The sequence below is a fragment of the Oreochromis niloticus genome, linkage group LG23 (assembly GCF_001858045.2).
Source record: "Oreochromis niloticus isolate F11D_XX linkage group LG23, O_niloticus_UMD_NMBU, whole genome shotgun sequence".
Taxonomy (NCBI): Eukaryota; Metazoa; Chordata; class Actinopteri; order Cichliformes; family Cichlidae; genus Oreochromis; species Oreochromis niloticus.
In genome coordinates, this window is record NC_031986.2 from 21,049,159 (window position 1) to 21,071,617 (window position 22,459).

The following is a 22,459-nucleotide window of genomic DNA, read 5'->3' on the forward strand; positions in this document are numbered from 1 at the left end:
AAGATTTCTCAATCTACTGATTAAAATCTCTAATCGTATTCATGCTGGATACCCACCAAATTCTCCAGGAATAAATGGAAATAAAGCAGCTATTATCCCGTATGTTAAATGTTGTGATTAATGATGGATTAAGGATTTATTCTTTGTGCTAAAGAGGGCTGTAAATAATCATTATAATCCTATGATTGAAGGAATAAACACAGTTTACTACATTTGCTTCTTCTTTTCCAAACAAAAGTGCAAATTCACTACTTTCAAATATTTAAATAATATAAGATTTTGCTTGGCAAAATGACCTAAATGATTTCTTAAATACAAACAGGAATTCTAAGATTTTCTTTAATTAACCAGTAAATTATGGCACAATTAAGAGTTTTCTATGGCTTAGTTTTGATGGCATTAAAGAGTAAAATGACTAGCTTTAGTTTAGTCATACAGGATACCTTGACTGCAATCTTATATATAAACAACCCAACTTAATGTTGACCTCAGGCTTTTTCTTTTCCAGTGTGATAGATCTGTTTCTGCTCTTTACCTTCTGATATTTGTAATATGAGATGAATGCACAAACTGAAACGCCACTTACTGTAAACGTTTATCTTAAACTGGTTGTGCAGGGTTTTATTGGTTTCACAGTTTTGAATAGTTTGCGCCTTCCAACTGGGATTTCTGGTCTTTCTGGATTGCACTTCAGTCTTCTGTGCTGGTAGTGCATACCTCAAACAAGCAACCCAAACCTTCTGTATGCCCTGAATGACAAGTGAGGTTAATACCATGAACGAACAATGTCTTCCTGAGTTACATGTGAATACGTTTTTATTATGACCGCATTGATACGCTATATCTATCATAAAAAATTAATCCTGAGGAGGTTATGTCTGACTTAAAATGAGTTGTATTTGCAGGAAATGATATTATAATTGTAAAATAAGAAGAAAATAGTAAAATTTACATTATTTTCTTGCTAATCAGTGTTTTTCCCTAGAATTAAATTCTGATTATGGCAGTAGTATGCCTGTGCACTCACCAGCAGGCCTACATTTTCTTAATAAGTTAATATCTAATAATAGATGTGCTGTTCATCAGCCTCTCTGGTTAAGCTGTGTCCACAATGGAAGCAATTGGAAGCACATAAAAATGTAATTTTTTGTGGTTGTAGTGTATTGGGTTTTTTTGTTTTTTGTTTTTGTCTTGTTCTTAGTGGATGATTCCTTGAGAATCTGTCTGTAAACCCAGTTTCCCAGTAAGGACAAGAAAATGACAGAAATCATTGTTTTCCACCTGAGGTGATCAAATGCTTTCAGATCTACAAATATTATAAGCTAGAACTTAAGTGAGGCTTTTATTACTTGCAGTATTTCATAGTAAGACTTGAGATGTACCCAAGTCCTCCCTGTAATTGCTGCTGTTGATGGATCTTTAGGCCTGTTTGTACCACTAATTAACCTGAATGCACTTTGTGAATCCTGGATAAGGGTTTTAGGTCAGGAGCTCTGGCCTGGATTAACCGTGGCGTTTATACGGTGTATGTGTGTCTCTGCTTCATGTGACTCAGAAACCTACATTGACACATAGAAGCAGGCTAAATTTGGAGCTGCCTTATATGGCGGGTTTACCCCTTTGTAAAAGTTCGCTGTTTGGTGTTTTTGTTTGTAGTGAATTTCCAGACCTGCTGCATTAATTCGAGAAGTTAAATCCGTCACTGTCATCTGCTGCAGGTAGGGCTGCACAATTAATCGTTAGAAAATCACGATCTCAATTCATACTTATGTGCGATCTCATTTCCAAATGACAACGATTTAAGAAAAAAAAAAAAGATGACGATTGTACCGCATTTTGATCCAGGACATAATCTGCATGAAAACAAGCGCTCACTCTTCCTGCTCAACAAATGACAAGGGCGGAGCCTTATACCACGTAATACTGAAGCCAGCTGGCAGGGAAAAAACAACGGAGAGCACGTGAGAGATGACGAAGCTTTAAAGGCCAAGAAAGTGACAAATCCGTCCCGGTCAACCACATCAATAACGGGAACCTTATACAGCGCTTCCCCATACCCGTCGAACTCCCGCAGGCACAAAGAAATTACGGAGGCTATCACTTATCACCTGGCTAAAGATATGGCTCCCATCAACACTGTGCAAAACGAGGGATTTAGGAAAATGATCAACAACCTAGACAAACGCTACACAGTGCCGTCCCGCAACTACTTTTCAAATGTTGCACTACCTGCTCTATACACGCAGTGTCGAGCAACGGTGGAGACGGAATTACAAGCAGTACAACATTTTGCGGCAACGACAAAATGTGAGACATTTATTGTTTTTATGTTCATTTATTGTTTTTATGTTCAGTCTCAACTGTTACGAAGTTGATGTGCAGTTAATAAGTGTAATAAATATTTATACTGGAAAAGAAAATCGTGAGAGAATCGTGATCTCAATTCTAAGCAAAAAAATCGTGATTCTCATTTTATGCAAAATCGTGCAGCCCTAGCTGCAGGTCATACAGAGAAGGTTTGTTTTTGGCAGGATGTAGTGTGAACTCAAACTGAAGAAGGAAAATGCCAGGAAGCAGTATTGGTTTGCAGATCTGTGAATGGTGAAAATATACTCAACCATTTCTGGGTAGTGAAAGGATTGAGATCGCTAACTGCTGCCCATTAAATGCCTGGACTTTTGTTTTGGAGTGTGTATATGAGCCCAGTTTTGATAAGGAAAATTGGACATCTTGAGCCCTCTCAAACCCTGGTGTTTTTTGGCCCTGGGAGTGGAAAAAGTGACTTCAGTTGGCTGAGAGGCTGGAATTTTTTTTTTCTTCTAGAAACAAAGACCAGAGATGCACAGAGTCTGGTAGATTCTTTCTATTAAACCTTTTCTTTAGGGGGGTTGATGGCACCTTAAATGTTTTGATTCTTGCACCAGGTTTGATCCTCTTTGCCTTCAGAACTGTCTTAATTGTACGTGGCACAGATTCAACAAGGTGGTGGAAGCATTCCTTAGAGATGGTGATCTGTATTGACATGATAGCATCCCAAAGGTGCTCTGTAGGATTGAGATCTGGAGACTGTGGAGGCCATTTGAGTACAGTGAACTCATTGTCATGTTCGAGAAACCAATTTGAGATGATCTGAGCTTTGTGACATGGTGTGTTAACCTGCTGGAGTCAGCCTTCATAAGAAGGTACACTGTGGTCATAAAGAGATGGACATGGTCACCAACAACACTCAGGTTGCCTGTGGAGTTTAAATGATGCTCAATTTGTATTTCTGGGCTTAAATGTGCCAAAAAATATCCCCCACACCATTTCACCACCAGCAGCCTCAACTGTTGATACAAGGCAGGATGGATCCATGCGTTCATGCTGTTTAAAGCAAATCTGGCAGCAGAAATTGAAACTCGACGGATCAGCCAACAGTTTTCTGAACTTCTGTTGTCTAATTTTGGTATCCTGTGTGAATTGTAGCTTCAGTTTCCTGCTGTTAGCTGAGAGTAGCACTTGGTGTGGTCTTCTGCTGCTGTTGACATGCTCTTCTGCATACCTTCATTGTAATGAGTGGTTATTTGAGTTAATGTATTGGCTTGAAGCAGGCTGACCATTCTCCTCTGACCTCTGACATCAACAAGACATTTTCTCCCAGAGGGGATATTTTCTGTTCTTTGGACCACAGAGAGACGCTGTGTGGAGGGGAAAGCAGTGGAAAGCAGTTTATGAAATACGCGGAAAAACATTGGCGATCTACACAGATTAAAGGAAACTTGCCAAAGGTGGAAACTAATTACAGGAGAAAGCTGAATGTATTAGTGAGGAAAAATCACTAAAACTGCAGCAGCAGATTCACTGTAAAATCTAATTAGTTCTCAGAACTCAAAAAAAATTGAGGAAACTCATTGCCTCAAAAAAATTGAGTAAAGCTTAGCTAAAAATGACTAAGTTAGGACAACTTATTTACTTTGAGTACTCTGTACAAGCTCATTTGTTCCCAGAACTCAAAAAAATTGGATCAAGTTTACGTAAGATGACCAAGTTAGGGCAACCTACTCATTTTGAGTACACTGTACAGCCTTGTTAGTTCCCAGAACTCCAAAAAATTGAGGAAACTCGTTGCCTCAAAAAAACTAAGTAAAGCTTACTTAAGATTACTGTTAGGACAACTTATACATTGCAAGTCTGCAGTATTAAGAATAACTTGATATTTCTGACTGTACAATACTAATTGTTTACCTACTGACAAACATTTCAAGTTCAACTAAATGAAAAAACAATTTGTGGTAACCTGAATATGATTAAAAATAATTAACAACACTTTTTGTAATGATGTTAAAATCAGCCCAACTTTAGGCCTACCACAAGTTTGTTTTGTACTTACATTACTTATATAATCAAAATAAAATATATTTGTTGTTCTGTCACAAGTGCAGTCTCTAATTTAAACAACACATTTGTTTTCCATTCCAACACAGGAGCTGGAATGTTGTATTATTTTAAGGATGCTTGTTTCCAGTCCAGGCATTACTGCCTGAATGACTGTCATGGATCGAGGTGATCCAAATGTAGGTGCAGAAGAAAGTCTTTAACTTCCCTTAAGTACAGTGGCAGTGGATGTGGGTTGGAGATGCAATGAGCTTGAACCTGCAGGCGACCATCTTCACTGACCACACCATCTGTGACGGAGGACTCATCTCTCCTGGTGTCCTGCAAGCAAACAATCATATTTTTTGGAACATGAACTTAATTGCTGTCTTAAAACATTTTTTGGTATAGAACAGACTCCAATTTAGACGATCCCAGGCCCCCTCCCCACCGGAGAGGTGACATTCAATGTCCCAATTGTCAGTCTGGATAGCCCTGACCACCACCCAACACACAATAATGTCATGAAAGCATCATTTTAAAAAGGGCTATGCAAACATGGGCAATAACTTTCATTCTAATGATGTGCAAAATGATTTTGGGCACAAAACAAATTTTGCTGTTAGAAAACTTGCAGACTTCACTATATACAGTGTAGACCCTCTAAACTAAGTTTGGGGGATGTGATCTTTCAAGAAATGCAGACCAAACTGTTGTTGTTTGTTTACTTACACAGCATGTCTTGTAGAATTAACTGGAGTCACCAGCAACAGCATAGTGCAGTCATATCTCAAGTCTAATAACAGAAGACAGGAAAAGATCAGTAAAGAAACAACTTCCCCAAACCAAAGCACAAACAAAACAATAAGTAAAACAGGCTGATCTAAAGTATGATTAAAGTTCAGCCTGATTAATATAAATGTCACTGACAGTTGCTAATATATTGGAAAACCAAAATACTTACTGATGTCTTTCTGTCCAACAGCAGGAGTGCTGGTCCCGAGCCTCAAAGACAGTAAGAAGCAAGCAGAGGGAGAAAAAACAGAACATTTTTCAGAAACTGATTTGATCCTTAATGGCTGTGCAATCATTGTAACATAGAGTTTGCTTATGTTGTTAAATAAAGGCTAGATTTGACATTAATAGATGCCACAGATGTTCTAAAGCTGCCACAAAGCATGAAAAAAGTGGACGTCTCTGAAAACGTTGGAGCATTTTTGCAAATATGTGATGTCTTGATAAATCGAGCAGATATTTGAACTTTACACAGCTACATTCTCGCCTGAAAATATCTTAAAAGTTTATTTTGTGACCCAGAAAAGTAATAAGTTTTTCAGCGGCGCTCCTCCGCCATTGCCGCGCTTAAAAGTACGCACAGGCTCCGACAACCGTGGCCGACAAATGTGATCCTCCTTTTCCCCAGACTACCCTTTCTGGGTCACAAAATAACCTTTTAAGATATTTTCAGGTGAGAATGTAGCTGTGTAATGCTCAAATATCTACTTAATTTATCAAAATATCACATATTTGCAAAAGTGCTTCCACGTTTTCGGAGAGCTTTGTTATCCACCAGCGCGATAGCTGACTGGGAGGTCAAGGCTTGATAGAGTCTGCGAGCACAGCCAACTCCTGGCATATTGTTTTCAACCCCCCTGTGGTCTTTTGCTACTCAGGTTAAACATGATATATATAGTTAGTTAGTTAAGGCTATGGACTGAAAATATCCCCCACACCTACCCCACCCCTAACGGCTGCACCTCCCGAAGAATTTTGTCTGGGCTCTTATCTCACTTTTTTATTTCAAACAATCAACAGAAAATTTCACCACATAGTTTTATGTAAGGTTTTTAAGGCTGTGGTGTTAATTTTTAAGTAACATGAGCCCAGCGGCAGCAGCAACGCTAGGCTAACACTAACTAGCTAGCAAGATTTTAAACCTGGTGCTAAACTAAGAGAAGCCACAAAATCAGTTTGAATAAGAGTAAACATTTACTCACCAAGTCAGTAAAGATCCACAGCAATGACAACAATAATATCTCCAGGTTTGCTCAATATATTCCATAACAAATGCTGGCGCCATGAACATGCGGACTGATCCGGGAGGGAGGAGGACGGTAGTCACGTGGCATTTTCAAAACACATCTTTCATCCTTCCACACTGAGAAGCAAAACTTCCAGCTTATTTAGTTTTTCTAAGTTAAGACAACTCAAATAAATTGAGTTTATCAGCGTTTTTGCATAAAAAGTACTGGTAACGTATTTAAATCGAGTTCTAATAACAAATTGATAAAAATTGAGTTCAGCCTATTTAATATTTTTAATTAAACACAATATTACATTTTACAGTGTTGGATTGTTACCTTAACTTAATTTGAAACCTTCTGAAATGATTAAATTAAGTTGTACAGAATTTTCTGGCACACCTTCTGCTTTGAGTATATCTAAAGACTAATAAGAAGGGCCAGAACGGAGATGCTCTTGATTATAACATGTATTTTCAGGACTGTGTGGCTGTTTACAGGTTGCTCTTCAGTGGCCTTTCCTTCTTTCATTAGAGAGATCTCTAGTATCTAATTAGTGCTGAATGACCTCATGTAATTCAGAAGGAGACTCGTCTATTGCTCTGAATGCTGATAGTTTGATTAGTCGTTTAATAAGACTGATTATCTGAACTCATCCACACACCACTGTTATTTTATCCACTGCTGGGACAGTAGATCTGAAAGCTAAATCAGAGGTATTGTCGTTCCCTTTAAATACTACTCATGAAGTCAAGAATTCTTCCTGAAATCTCATTCCAATTTAAAAAAAAATCAAAAATCAAAACTCAGTCAAATAGGGAATAAATTCCCTACACGACCCCCTGAGAATTAGCTAATTTGCTTGCTAGCTTGCCAAAGGCCTACTTTTAGCTACAATTTGACACCAGGCTCAACTTGTAGCTAGTTTTCTAATATAAGATCGACATTTTCATGTAACTACAGCCTTTACTTATGAAGCTTAGAGGGCTCAAAATGCTGGAAACAATTCATTTAAAAACAACAAATATCACTTATTTTCAAAGGTAAAAGTTTGCATGAGTTCATTAAATATACTAAAGCTGTTCTACAGATACAGTCGGCTGATAGTGAGGGGGTTAGATGGTAGGCACGCACCTGGAGCTGAGACTTGCTGCAGTCATTAATGAACTGGAGCCACGACGGCTGTATAGCTGTTGACTCTTAGCTTTGTGTGTGTGTGTGTGTGTGTGTGTGTGTGTGTGTGTGTGTGTGTGTGGATATATAAATCTTTAGGGAGATGGAGCTGCAGCCATCCTGACTGCTGGAGTCTGAGCTCACAAGCAGCATTTTAAGGTTATAGAGTGTACAGTTATTGCATGTTTACTGTTCACTGTGATGCACTTTGTTTTGTACAGTATCTGCACATACTGTGACTGCAGCTTTTAACAGATGCATCAGACAATTTTATTAGTAAAAATTGTTAAATTGTGCCTTGCTGCTACTTTTTATGCAGAAAGTATCACCACGATTCCCATTTATCCAACTTAGAAAGACAAATTGTCACAGTTTCTAGAAAATGCTCTTCAAATTTGTTGGACTGATATTAAAACAGAGTTGTTCCACTAATTTCTAGCTCCTTAGTTTTACTCTTGGACTCTACTTTGCATGGTTTATAGTTTAAAATAATCCCTCCTTAACTCTACCGGACCTCTGTGAACCCCCCTTACTTCAGACTGTTCTAGCTCCTCCCTCCTTTAAGGTAGCTTTATTCTGATAGGGTGCCCCTCGCATGGGCGCTCTTTCTGACATCATACAGAGCCAAGAGTAGAAAAAAATGCCTGAAACTGAGCATTTAGAGTTTTTGGAAGCCTCTTTTGGCTCAGAGTAATTACTTTTACGTTATCTTGATCTCACAGGTCAAAAGCACGGTCACTTTGACCGTGCTTAACAACACTGAAAGGAAATAAGGTGACAGAAAATAGCTAAAAGCACAATACCTCCACCGTAAATGAGCTTGTCTTCACAGGTCTTAAATTTTGTACCTCATTAAAACAGAGCTCTATTAAATCTGTCTGAACCTGACATGCATGCTGTGCATTCATTTACTGACTCCTCTCCAATTATTCATGCATTCATTATCAGGCAGAAGTTACGTGAGAGTGGATATTTAAGGCCAAATGATTAAAAAGCAGCAATGCTAATAGTAAAACTACAACTCTGAATCAAAATCTAAAGCCAAAGTAATAGAAATATCTTGTTTATGTGCATCAGCGACAAATGTCACAAAAGGAGAATGCTATTAAAAGTAAAATAAGACAATACTATGTGTGGTCTGATTTATTTAAGTCAAATTTGCTGGAAATTACTGGTTTAACCTTTACTTAGGTGTTGGGTTTTATTAATGTGACTTGCTGCTCTCCTTTGTGTAGTTCTGCAAAACTAAGTGTTAAATGCTGTGTAGTAACATGAGGAGGAGTTTTGTGGGTTTGCAGGACAAATTGTCCAGCTGGGGGAGGTTTGCTTATTCTGCAGCAGTGTTTAGGTGGGGTGTATGTGTCAAAATAGCATCCACCTGAATGTGAGGACTAAAGTTTTCCAGGAGAAGATGATCAGTGTTGTTCATTTAGCCTGTCAGTGGTTTTAATGTTTTAATGATTGGTTTTACAGCTACAGTGTCCTATTGGTTAATATTTCATTGAGTAATCAGCCACCTCATGGTGTAGTTAGGAAAATTTAGACCCGCAGCATCCTGCTCACAGTCCAGTGCAAAACTACATTTGAATGCAAATGCAAATAGGGTAGATTTTCCTTCAGGTAGTGCTCCACTTGTTTGCAGTGACAGATGTAGGGCACCTCTATCTGAGAGGCCCGAAATGGAACACTGTTAGTGGTGGACCATATACATCAGGAAGTAGGCCAGTGACTATTAACCCAGACCCACAATTAAGCCCACATTCTGGACCTCTTTGGTTAAAAGTGCCGGTTTTATGGTTCCAGTTTTCAACATCTGAAATTGAAGGAACACATTTTGTGCACTCCTGTACGTTATTTTTAAAAATTTTCCAAAGATAAATACATTAACACTTTTCTTAATGAGCCACTTTAAGTTATTTTTAGCTCAATGGAAGAACATACCAATTCTTGATTACTCTGTAATAACTGGGCTCAGCTGTAATGCTTGAGTCTTTTATGCCTTTGAGTGACAGTCAGACCGCATGACTTATTTTAAGAGACACTGCCAGGAAAATCTGCCTGCTGCACTGTCAGATTTACATGTTTTAAATCAGCCAGGTTCATAACTAAAAGTTTTGGTTTTTTTTGTTTGTTTGTTTTTTGCTAGTTTTACTAACTCTTGGCTAGTAGTTAGCAAGTGCTTATAGACATGCCGGATGACTGGGGGCAATCTGCTAGCAACTAAAGTAATCAAAATGGGTTTTTTGGTGTAGTACCCTTCAGCAACCACTCACCAACTGGTCACAGAACAACCATTTTTATGTCTCCACCTAAGTTTGCCAAGGGGTCTCTAACTGATCTCTAGCTTGTGTGACTGAGGTCTAAGCCTGCTATCATTAGCTGGTAGTTTAGTGCTCCATGCTCTCGTCCAAATATGCTCATTTCAACCTGTAAAACTGCAAATTCTCTAACCACTTAGACCAAACCAATGGGTGATGTCCCAATGGCTAAGTCCAGCTTTTATATACAGTGTGTGTGTTTAAATTTGACTGGGCTTTTGTGTAGCACATAGTGTCAGGAAAACATTTTGGCTGTTTTGTAGAACAGGTGTGATTATCCACACATTATTTTGATTTTTTTTTTCGATAGGAAATGGAGCACAACTCAACCCAAATAGACTGCAGAGATCTCCTTGTGTGTATTGTTAATCTAGACCGCGGTGCTCCTCCATCTGAGCTGGGTACAGTCCCTCATGTGGACAGCTTTGCTGTAAATAGGCTAATTGCTCTTTACAAAAATGGGACAAAGGGAAGAAAAGCAGGAGAAAGAGTGGGACATTTGCTCGTACACAGACCAAAACCTTTAGGGGGACAATCCCAAAAGAGGAGTGGAGCGAGAAAAAAAAGTACAGGGGTGAAGAACGATGGACAGACAAGATGTTGGTGAGACGCTTAAGATGACATATAAAAGGATAACAAAAATAAGCAGGAGAACAGAGAAAAAAAAACAGATGGGCATATGGGAAACGTTCATCAAGCATTAAAACATCACATAAAATGCTCTGGTAAAGCAGCAAGAGCTCGCACACAGACACAAACTGTGCTCTTATGTATTTTCCACTGTTTATGCAGACGTGCTGGGGCTCAGGAGGCTGACAGAGCATGCTCAAACTCATACACACACACACACACACACACACACACACACACACACACGCACACACGCTCTTCACTCTTTCACACTATCAACATATCCATATATGAGACAACATAGCCTGGACGTGTTTGGACTGTGGCACCGTGTGGAGGGTTGGAGGTGCAAGAAATGTAGATTTAAGCTTTTCATTTGAGGGGCAGAGCAAAAAATAATTGTTCTTTTCCAGTTTAAGACAGTCAGAAATTAAATGTTAATGGGTGTTACCAAAGAATCAGGTTTCCAGTTGTTAGTTTGTCTTCAGCATGTGAAGTTCATGCTAGGTTGAGGTATTTGCAGAATTTTCCACATCTTTACCTTCAAAACCTTCTGAGTGGCCTTTTCAGTTTGTGCTTCAGTTCCCTAAAGTAGACAAACACAGTTTAGGTGGTTAAAAATGGTCCACATTCTTTCATCTCTGAAAAATTTGTAAGTAGCACATTGAAATCTACAGATGATCTGACTGAGGTATTTTAAAAACAAACAAAAGCAGCACTGCAACTTTAGACATAAACAAAGGTGGAAACCTTTAAAACTATGGTTAGTGACGTTGGTCTAGTCCACCATGCACTGCTCGAGGTTAGTCCTTAATGTTGCTGTGTGATTTGAATTATTTGCTTCCAAACAGTCCTGGTCCTGAGCTGATGGCCAGTCTTCCTGGAAGCATTCAGATGTTTTGGTCTCTGGGACACGGCGGGCCTGCGGGCTGTCTTTCATAAACCCTTCATAAAGACAGTTTTTATGAAAGACATAAATAGTGCTAATAAAAAGTTGATATGTTATTTAACCAGCGGATGTGCTGTATTCACCTAGGCTGCTCCTGTGTTGTGTCAGCAGTAAACACCGCTGATTCAGTGGCACTGGACAGGAGTGATGTTCATGGCTTAGATACATGTACCCTCGAGCCTACACCAAGGTTACTGTTGTTAAATAAAACTAAACTAAAACAGTGTAGTTGAATAAAATAAAAACTACTACTAGACCTTCGGAAAAACTGAAACATTTTTTGGAAAATAAAATAAATATAAATAGTTTTGATATTTGTATATTGTGGTTAAATTTGTTATCACAAACTGTCTGATGAGACTTGGCTCTCTATCTTGTAGACATCCCAAGTGCTTTCAAATGTTCTTGTTATATTGTTATACGTGTACTGATTTTCCTTAAGCTTGCCTGACATTATTCCAAAAATGCTGTAATAATTTTTTTTTCTTTTTAAAAGCTCGGAAAGCTACCTGAAACTAAACTGAATTTAAAAACCAAAAGTGAAAAGGAAAGTATAAAAAAAAAAAATAAAATAAAAAAATACAACCTGATAGGGCCATATTCATTTCATGAATGTAACATAAATATGTTTTCACGTAAAACAAAAATAACGCTGTTCTACGCAACTTCATTGATTGGATCTCGTCTCCAGAATATTTTCATCTTGTTTTGCATTTGTTGGTTAAAGTGTAAATTTCATCACAGCTTTAGTTATTGTCTTGTTTTTGTCAGGAATAACCTGCCACTTCTGGTTAGAATCAACATGAGTGGTCCACTGGAGGTCGTGTTGTTGTTCTCTGGTCCTCCTCCAGCAGGTATACTGGTCCCGCTGCTGGGTTAATGTCCAGCTCTCCTGGTTTAATGGCCTGTCTTCTGGTATCTCCTCCACACCGCTGAGCATGTGCTGAGATGTTCCATCCTGCAGGAGCTGGACTGCCTGCGCCGCCTTAAACGGGCTGCAGGTACAGTCTCATGCTACCAGCAGGTACAAGGATACAAGCTAACACAAAGCTCAACTGGAGGAAAATCAAGGATAAAGAGAAGCCCCACCTCCTGAACCATTTCCTTACTGGGCTGTCTTGTTATTGCCACTCCAGTGCACCTGTTGTCACTTTGATTTGCACCAAAGCAGCTGAAATGGACTCAGTGGCTTCTGCTTGCTAGCTGGACAGACTTGTGTGTTGAGTGTGTAATAAGCTTTTATTTTATTTTTGTGGGCCACATACAGACCACTTGAAATATTTGTGGGCCGTGTAAATAAGTTTAACCACTTATGTAGTCCCTGATATATCTTAATATGAGAAAAAAAGGAAAAAACAACAAAACAAAACAGAAAAAAGCAGATTTCTATAATAGACTGTGAAAAAACAAACTTTTCTGTCATTTAATTGTTTATGGGTTAATTACTTTGGTAATAAAATCTATGTGCAGGAGGTCTACAATTAGGAAAAGCTGCAAAATTAATGAAAACTCAGTTAAAAATCCAAAATCTATGCTCTTCTTCACATTTTTTCAAAGCTGTCCAGTGGACCGGATTGGAGTCCTTACGGCCCACTTCAGTCTTCACTTCAGGCTCTGGGCCTTATGTTTGACACCCCTGATTTAGTGAATATACATCACCTTTAAAAGGGGGCACAGCTCAACCTTGTGCATGCAGCACATGTGCACTTCTGTGGTGGCTGGGTTAAATGAATAGCAGATACATTTTGTGTGTGTGTGTGTCTCAGTGAATGAAGCAGTAATGAAGGCCCACGGTGGGAAAAGAGGATGCTCACTCATTTAAATTCTGCTGCTTGCGCAGACACTGAACCTGCAGCGGATTCATATTTGTAAAAACAAGATTTTCTGTTTGTGTCCTCATGAAAATTAATGATGCTTTTGACCTTTACCCTGAACACGCTGCAAGGGGCCATCTCCGCTCTGGCTGTCTGTATTGTATTTGCATGGAGAGATTTGCATATGATTAAATTATTGAATGTATTGCTGTGTTGTGTTGTGACTCCGATGTGAAAGTGAGAGCCACAGAAATGTGAAGTTGCTGCATGTTTCTCAGATGCTGACATGATGCCGTATTGATCGATCCCTGTTAGTGAAATCAGATTCTTCCAGCAACAAAAAGGGTGGACGGTTGAAGCAGAACATGAGCACACAAGCAGAATATTAAATAAGCTGGAGGAAGACGGGCTGAACCTTATAAGAACTTATGCTGCAGGCTACGTGGGCGGCCATTGTGAATAAAGGCTCGAGTTCTCGACCCCAAAAGTCACAGCCGATACTCAGTTTTACTTTCTGTGATTCGTTCCTCTTTTCTGTTCTTCAAACACTTACATTATTGTATTTGTTGGAATTTATGTTGAAACTACACTGCATGCAGTTTTTAGATTTTGTTTCTCTTGAAAGACGTTGTCCTGATGATGTCCAGCTAGTGTCCATAAACCACGAATTCTCTGACTCCTCTGTTTGTGCAAACAAACTTGTTATCACAATAGATTAAATGGACTATATCAGTCTAGGCAGACTAAGCAAGTCAAGCGTATTTAACAGAGAATAAAGCATAAACAGTCTAAAACAGCAGTGCAGTTTATTTATGTATTTATAGAGGACCAAAACTGCCAAAATTTAAAAAAATAAATAAATGCCACAACAGATGTTGCTGTTAAATGCTTGAAAAGAATATAGATAAATATAGCAATTAGTTTTTCTCTAATGTGCTTCTTAGAATTAACTTTATGTTAAAGGATTAACATGCTGTGTGATCATTGTGATCGACTGTGATCTGAGGGGTATACCACGATTCAAAAAGGTCAACAACAGCAAGCTTTCTTTCTCTACCCTAGTACAAGATGACCAGTATCATGACAGTGGTTGTCAGCTTCCTCTGTTAAGCCGAGCACTCTAGGCCCGGTGTATGTTTACATAAAAAGGGGTATTTCACTCTTCTTTTACACAAAGAATCCCTGTGAGTGCCCCCTATCCTGATCGGACACATTAGCATGTAATGATAAAAGGTGAAAAAATTTATAAAGAACATAAAAAATATAAATACAAAAAATATAAAAGTGAAATGCAAATTTGTTTGTAAATAGGACAACATTAATACCCCAGAAAATCATTAATCATTAGATTTGGTGCACAGATCGGTAAAATAAACATTTTAACTTTAATTAATTACTGGCTGCACGTCAGATCTCTGAAACTTTAAACTGGATACTTTGAAACATTGAAGCTGACTGTCTCACAGCGTGGTAAACAAGATGTGGAGATAACTTTAGTCAGGAGATCAAACTGAAATTAACTTTATTGATTGCTCTGGACCAAGTTATGTGTTCAGCATAAGTTACTGTGGCGATCAAAGCTGAAGACTTCAAGCTCAACATACCTACGAATCTGCTAATCTGACTTCATGGCACAGCCCTCAGATGATGGGGACTTAGGTGTATGTTGTTCTGGGTTTTGGAACTCCAACTGATCATTGATGTCTTAAGGACAAAATTCATTTTTAAAAAATATAAAATTGCTTTAAATTCTGGTTGGTAAAACATCCCTCACCTCTCCTTTTCTCTCTGCTCTTGTCCTACCTACAGAGGTGAAGCGTTTCCTTGGCGCCGCCGTGGATCTGCGCAGGTGGAGGGTCACATCACATGGGAGTGTGCGACTGCGCGCGTGACGGTGTGTGTTTAGGCCTCCTGCTGTCGCTCGCTCGTCCCAGACAGGCATGGCGGGGGGCAGGGAGCGCAGCGGCTCAAAGACGCAGAGGCCGTGGTCGGTGTACCGAGCCAACACGCTGGAGCTGTCCAATGAGATGATCAGCTTGGCGCTCGCAGGTCAGAGCATCGTGGAAACTGAGCTAGAGTCAGAAACTTTTTAGTCTTTTGTGCATTTTAGCAAAATAGTTGGTCACATTTAAGGAGTTTAGGTTTAGAAAAAGGTCAAATAAGTCCATCTCACCCTGAGGTATTCACGCATTATCAAAATGGTCCATTTTGTATTTCAAAATAAAAGCCTTTTGAAATGTCCTGTATGAGTTTTTTACCTTTAATTTACAAACCGATTATAGGGAAACGTCCTGTTTTCACAGACGTATTTCCCTTTACATTGATAGTGTAACACGTCAGACTGTCACTCATCTAATATCAAGGCAGTCTGATTTGATCTGATCTGATCAAAATAAAAACCTTTCCTATAAAGGTAAACATGGCTCATATAGCCATGAAAGGGATTACAGGAAAACATCCTTTTTACAGACATGCTATTAATCTAAAGGGAAGTATGATACCTCAGACTGTCATTCCACGTCAAGTCATTCTGTGTATTTCAAAATAAAAGCCTTTTGAAAGTCTGAGCTGTGTTTACCTTTAATTTACAAGGGTGCTAGTTTCATTTTCATCTAAACATAATCAAAATCAACCTAAAGTAGCTTCAATGTTGCAGCTGGAGATGATTTTAATACATGAACTGCTGGTCGAATTTGTTTTTAGTGCTGCAGCAGAATTTATCATGTACAAAAGCTTCAAATGCTGTTTCTCTGACTTAATGTTCTGATGACGTTTGTGTTACTTTGCAGGAAATAGTCAGGACCCAGATCAACCTGTGCTGGAATTCAGTGTGGGTGAGTAATATGAGCATTTATGATGGCTGTCCGGGACATTTATAACCCGTAATTAAATTTAGTGGTCGTTAGTGCCTCAGTTCATGATCTACTCACTGCAAGTGACAGTGCACATACTTTCAGCATAGAGTCTGCTCTTATGGTAGCAAAATATAATCAGAAAATCTCCATAAAACAGCAGCTCAGCAGCAGAAATATATCAGACAGTGAGATGTCATTTATGTCAAGCAAGCCAGGATATATAAATATATGGTCAGCTGGTTGTGAGTTAATGAGTATGTGCAATCAATCTAAACATTTTGAAACACACTCTCCAACCTCACAGCTGCCAGACTGCCTGTGCAACCACAAGCGCCTTCAGACAGTCTTCCTGCTTGCCTCTTGGCTTGATTTGCTTGTGTTTTCTCACCCAGCATGCACAGACCTGGTGACTCCTTCTCTGGACCGAAAACCCAACACCTTTGTAGCAGTGAGCTGCACGACACCGCCGCAGGCCTTCTGGACCAAACACGCCCAGACTGAAGTCATAGAGGTCAGACTCGTCACTCAGATACAGATACAGAAACAGCCTTGAAGTTACAGTTGGACTAATGTTTAAGCAGCGCTAGCTTCCATAATGTTGATTTCAGCTTGTAGGTGTGACTTAGCTACGGCATAGTGACTTGTTTGCCACCATCCACACCTTCCTTATCTACGTCATTCAGTCTGGATGTAGAGGACGAGGGAGAAATGAATAATAAAACTGCAAAAACACACTTTTGGAAAAGTTTTGTTGCAAACACAATTGTGACCTCTGAAAGAGCAATTTCAGAGGTCACATCACTTTGTATTGAATGCATTTATTTACACGCCCCCTCAAGTGCAGAGTGAGTCATCAAAAATAAGGATTTTGTTGGGTAAACACTCATAAATATGTATTTTTATGCATATTTGGCAAAGTTAGAATGATACAGTGTGAAACCAGTGTACTTTTAGGGTTATCTGTATGTGTTACAATGACTTTCTTCTTCCAAAATGCCTGTTTTGCACATGGTTTGAACTTTTAGCTTAAATGGCAAAGCAAATTGAAGCTGCTATTGTGTTACTTTCCCTTGAAAATGTGATTCCATAATAGCAATAAAACAAAACATGAGCTGCTGAACTATTTTGTGTAACCTGTGTCTCTCCACAGGGCACCAGTAACCCCAGCTTCCTCTGCAGCATTGCCTTCTTCCAGGACTCCAACATCAACCAGCTGACGCAGGTCAAACTGGCTGTGTATGATGTGAAGGATCGCTCGCAGGGCACGGTACGACCAGCAGCACTGATTATTTTATTTTAATAATTTGAGCAAAGAAGCAGCTCAGCGTGTGAACTGTCTGTCTGTCCAGATGTACATGTTGGGCTCAGCACTTTTCCCTGTGAAGGAGATACTGCAAGAGAAGAGCCACAAATTACAGCTCGAACTGCGGTAACACACACACACACTTAAACACACAAACACCTTCTGCTTTTTTACTGCTGTATTCAAGATTCTTTAAATTCACCCCAGTTCTTTAAGCAAAACTCACTCCATCTTATTGCTGTTTTATTGCCGTCTTGATGCACCACAGTCACTTTGAAGGCATAAACTGACTGTGAGTGAAAGATTTCTTGTAGCCATTTCTAAACAACTGCATATTCCAATATCATAATTACACCCCCACTAATATTTGGTTTAAGGTCTCTTAGCATGTTGCACCTCAACCAGACACTTTTCACAGCCATCAATGAGCTTCTGGTATAATCCTGGCTTATATTTGACTGCTCTTCTTGGCAGAATTGGGAGAGTTAAAGTGTTTGTTTCTTGGTGCAATCTTGGCTTTTAAACTCAGTCCACACATTTTTTTCAACAGGGTGTAGGTCAGGGTTTTGGGAAGGCCATTCCAGAAGTTTAATGTGAACCTGCTTTATCTATTCAAAACTACTTTTAATGTGTGTTTGGGATCATTATCCTATTGGAACACCCAATTATGTCAAAGTTTCAACGGTCTAGCTGTTGATTTGAGGTGAAGTTAAAGATTTTGGAGGTAGTCCTTCTCCTTCATTATTCCATCCACTTTCTGCATCACAAGTACCACTGACAGCAAAACAGACCCAGAGCATGATGCTAGCACCACCCGGCTTAACAGCTGGTACAGAGTTCTTAGGTTTGAAAACACACCTCTTGTCATTGTGGACAAATAGCTCAATCTTTGTTTGGTTTGACCATATAACCTTTTTTCTAGAAGGCAACTAGCTTGTTGATGTGGGCAGCTGCAAATTTTAGTCAAGTTTGAAGGTGTAGATCTTCAAGAAGGGGCTTCTCTCTTGGTCAGCACCATCTCAGTCCATGGTGATGTAAAACTGGTGTCACCGTGGACAGAGATTTTGGTCTTCCAGCAGTTTCCAGTTCATGACAGGCTTGAGTTTTGATGGTTCCTGATTTGTTCCTGGGCATCCCTACCAATTTCCTCTCATTTGAGGGTGACAGTTTGGATCTTCTTCCAGACCTCAGCAAATCTGAATAACTTGTACTTAAGTACAGTTGTTTGAACCGATGACCTTGGAATCTGCAGTTGTTTAGAAAAGACTCCAAAAGACCTTCCCAACTTGTTTAAATATACAGTTCTCCTTCTTGGATCTTCACTGAGTTCCTTAGACTTTCCCTTAGTTTTGAGTATTGGTCAGTCCAATGAGTTCTATCAAACAATCCTTTTTATGCTGCAAAGAGAAACTACCAGTTGGACACAATCATGATCACTAACAAGAAGTTAATAAGCCTTATAATGTCAAAAGACACTGTAGAACCTTCAACACCTTTTACTAAAAGATTTAAGTGAGTGTATGTATATATTTGAGCCTGTAGGTATATTTTGGCTCTGTGTAGATTAGAGAAAATCCAAAATAAATCCAAACTTGTGCACCCAGTGTTTTAAAGTTGTTAAAGATGTATGCTGCACAATCATTCCACCCTGGAAAAGAACAGTTAAAAGAAATCATTAAAAAAGCCAAGAATATCAATCAATCAAGCAATTTATTTATAAGCGCATTTAAAAACAACACAGGTTGACCAAAGTGCTGTACATAATAAAAAAGTAAAAAGTAGATCAAACGCACACAAATAACAAAACAAAACTCAGTCACAATTAAAAGCTAGAGTGTAAAAATGTGTTTTGATTGATTGATTGATAATACTTTATTCATCCCGAGGGAAATTGGGTTAAGGCTGCCAGCCTTGCCAGCGCCATACGCCATTTTCAAACGGGTTTTAAAAATGTTAAGTGTTGGAGAGATCCTAATTTCAAGAGGCAGACTGTTCCAAAGTTTGGGCGCAGCAATCGCAAAGGCCCGGTCTCCTCTGTTTTTTAGTCTGCTTCTAGGGACAACTAGAGGCAACTTATCAGCTGACCTGAGAGTTCTATTTGGAGTATTTGTAGTTAACAGATGAGAGAGGTATGACGGAGCTAATCCATTTAGAGATTTAAAAACAAGCAATAAAATCTTAAAATCAGTTCTACAACGTACTGGAAGCCAGTGTAAATAAGCCAAGACTGGGGAAAAATGGTCATGTTTACGAGTGCCTGTCAAGAGTCGGGCTGCAGCATTCTGAACTAGCTGAAGACGAGAAAGCAGAGCCTGGCTGATACCAAAATAAAGCCTGTTACAGTAGTCAAGCCTGGATGAAATAAATGCATGTATCACTTTCTCGAAGTCAGCAAATGACAAAATGTTCTTAGTTTTTGCACGGGCCCTGAGCTGGAAGAAGCTGGCTTTTACAACAGAATTTATTTGTTTCTCAAATGAAAAGCTGCTATCAAAGAACACTCCCAGATTCTTAGCAAAGAGATTTCTGGGCTTTTCCAGAGGACCAAGGTCAACCTTAAGAGAAAAGCAAGGGTCAGAAGGTCCAAATAATACAATCTCAATTTTTTGGTCGTTTATATTCAAAAGATTAAATGCAAACCACGATTTAATGTCATCAAGCCAGTCTAGCAAAAGAAAGATTACCATGACATTCATGCCCATGATGATGGTGTGTAAACTGCTGACCACAATGGTAAGCAAGAAATTAAAGATGCTTGAATTTTAACTGTACAGAAGTTACATTTCATTTTTATGAAATGTTTGGTTTTACTTTGAAAAGTAAGAAGTGTTGTCATTTATGTATTTACAACATATAAAAGCCTGCTTGTCATTTACTTCAATTTTTTTTCCATCTTGACACAAAGCCTAATGTGGTTAGTAAAATGAAATGATGTGTCGTCCTTCCTTTACTTTAAATGTGTTTCCTGCTAAATTTGCAAGACAAAACTTGAAATGGAAAAAGGATATAGTGACAGATTTGTGGTTCTAGTTTCTAGTGTGCCACTGAAGAAGATCTGTTGAGGTTGTTGGATAGCATCGGGACATGTAACTCAATATTATCGAAATGGCAGTGGTGGGTGGCACTCTGGAAATGAATCATCCGGCTGAGAAGAAGGATATTTTTAAAAAAAACCACAGAACAAACGTAGGCTAAGGAGGGAGACTTGAGGAACACGGCATTCGCATTTAAAATGAATAAGAAACAGGAAGCAAGTATTAGCTAAGGCTACCAAAGATGTTCTTTCAGAGAAGAAAGAGCCACTGACTGTAGAAGATCTTTATACAGCCATTGGTAAGAACATAGAAGATTCAAAGCAAATCTCTTAATTTTAACTTAGTTTGCAGAAGATTTTTTGGCACTAAAAAAGCTATTTAGGAATTAAATGATACTAAAAGAATGATTAGCAGCTTTAAAGCTGTTTTGTGTTCAAATGGACAGATCAGCAGAGAACCAGCGGGTAGGGACCATCACTGTGGCGGCGTGGCAGATGGAGGAGAGAACAGATCAGAGGATGTCGATGGGACGTCTGCCAGAAAGCATCAACGGCCGGGTAAGAGGCTGGCAGCCACAGGCAGATTTATTTATCTTCCTTGTGATCAGAGTAGTTATTTTCCATGATTGGCCAAAAAAGGCATCAGTTATTATATCTGCAAGCTCAACAAATGTTCTGAGGTTACAATCAATAAATATAATTTTGCATTTGTATCAAAAGTTTGGATGTTTACGTGTAAAGAATTTGATTAGACTTGTATACTTAAATATGTGTTGTGTTTACGCTTCATTGTCTCTCAAATGTTGGTAAAATGCTGCATGTTTGCTCCTGAGCCTTGCTGTTTTTCTGTGACTGCATATAAAGCATATATATTAAATGATCATGGTACAATAAAGACATCGCCATATGGCAGTAAAGTCATTTATCTCGGCAGATTGGGTTTTGTGAAAGCTCTGGGAGTGTGGTGTAGGTGATAGTGGAGAGATAAAGGAAGGTGGATGCTGCCTGCCAGAGCTGACTTAGTATAATGTTGGTGCTTGTGTGTGTCCTGCAGACAGTGCTGCCCGTCGACGAGAGCCTGACGGAGTCTATGGGAGTCCGAATCAAGTACGCCTCGTTCTGCAAAGATACCCTGCTACGCTCAGGTGGGACAGCTTTGCTCTGTGACTCAGTGTGTGCAAAGTAGCGTGGTGTTAGTAAGGTTTCGGTGAAGTTTTCTTTTTCTTTCTTAAATCAGTTAAAATAACTTGGCTACATTGTCCTGTACTTTGCTGATATATTTCTAATCAGTTTAATGAAACATTTGGATCGAAACTGTTTAATCTGGTAACTGAGTAAGCATTTAAAGACACAGATGTTTAACAGATCTTCCTGCATTAAACGCCTTCATTAGAACCCTTTGACATAAACCCTAGAGATCAGTCCGTGGATCCCTGGCAACCTCTGGTGGGTAGGAAAAATGTTTAATTCCTTGCTGGTTGTTGAGTGGTTGCTAGAAGTTGCTGTCAGTCACATGGTGGTGCACCATAAAACCTCCATTAACAACTTGTAAGCTTGTTTAGAAACACTCGTTGTTTACTTTTTGAGCGAAATTGAAACTCTGATAAACTGTCACACAAACCAGAAGGGAGTGTAAAAGCTGTGCCAACACACCACAACTTGTAGATATTGTTTTTTATTTTTATTTCATTTTGACTTTTCATTTTCAATTCAGTTTAGTTTCAGTTAAGTTTCCAGAGTGAATTTTCTTATTTCAGTTTAGTTTATGTTGTTTGAAAATGTTTAGTTTCACTGGTAGTTTTAGTCTATTTAATTAAGGTTGAGCAGGTTGATCAGAAGGCAAAAAGACTCAATAGAAGTTTTTACCCACAGGCTGTCAAACATGCCCTACTGCCGCCCTGTTTGAAGGATAACTGCACTGCCAACACTCATGGACATTACACTTTATTTAAAAACCATATTTTTATTTATACTATAATGCGACCAACATTCCTACCTTTTTAAACTGT

General features: G+C 39.0%; 1 protein-coding gene and 1 long non-coding RNA gene across 15 annotated transcripts in view; one reads left to right on the forward strand and one right to left on the reverse strand.

Annotated features, from left to right (window-relative positions):
- Positions 1-22,459, forward strand: part of inpp4ab (inositol polyphosphate-4-phosphatase type I Ab) — a 74,295-nt gene that overhangs the window by 19,967 nt on the left and 31,869 nt on the right. For 13 of the 14 annotated variants that reach the window (XM_025902859.1, XM_013267524.3, XM_019351803.2 and 10 more), the window contains 7 exons: positions 15,068-15,307; positions 16,048-16,092; positions 16,506-16,624; positions 17,264-17,380; positions 17,463-17,542; positions 20,897-21,008; positions 21,505-21,595. In XM_025902859.1, the coding sequence (XP_025758644.1) occupies positions 15,199-15,307; positions 16,048-16,092; positions 16,506-16,624; positions 17,264-17,380; positions 17,463-17,542; positions 20,897-21,008; positions 21,505-21,595 (673 nt within the window). In that variant the 5' untranslated portion in view covers positions 15,068-15,198. Of the gene's footprint in view, positions 1-15,067; positions 15,308-16,047; positions 16,093-16,505; positions 16,625-17,263; positions 17,381-17,462; positions 17,543-20,429; positions 20,750-20,896; positions 21,009-21,504; positions 21,596-22,459 lie in introns of those variants that run through there. The other variant, XM_025902865.1, reaches the window with a different exon arrangement.
- On the reverse strand, positions 5,131-6,525 carry LOC112843807 (uncharacterized). The gene is made up of 3 exons (XR_003216322.1): positions 6,351-6,525; positions 5,318-5,358; positions 5,131-5,149 (listed from the first exon to the last, which is right to left on the reverse strand). It is a non-coding gene; the product is annotated as an uncharacterized LOC112843807 (long non-coding RNA).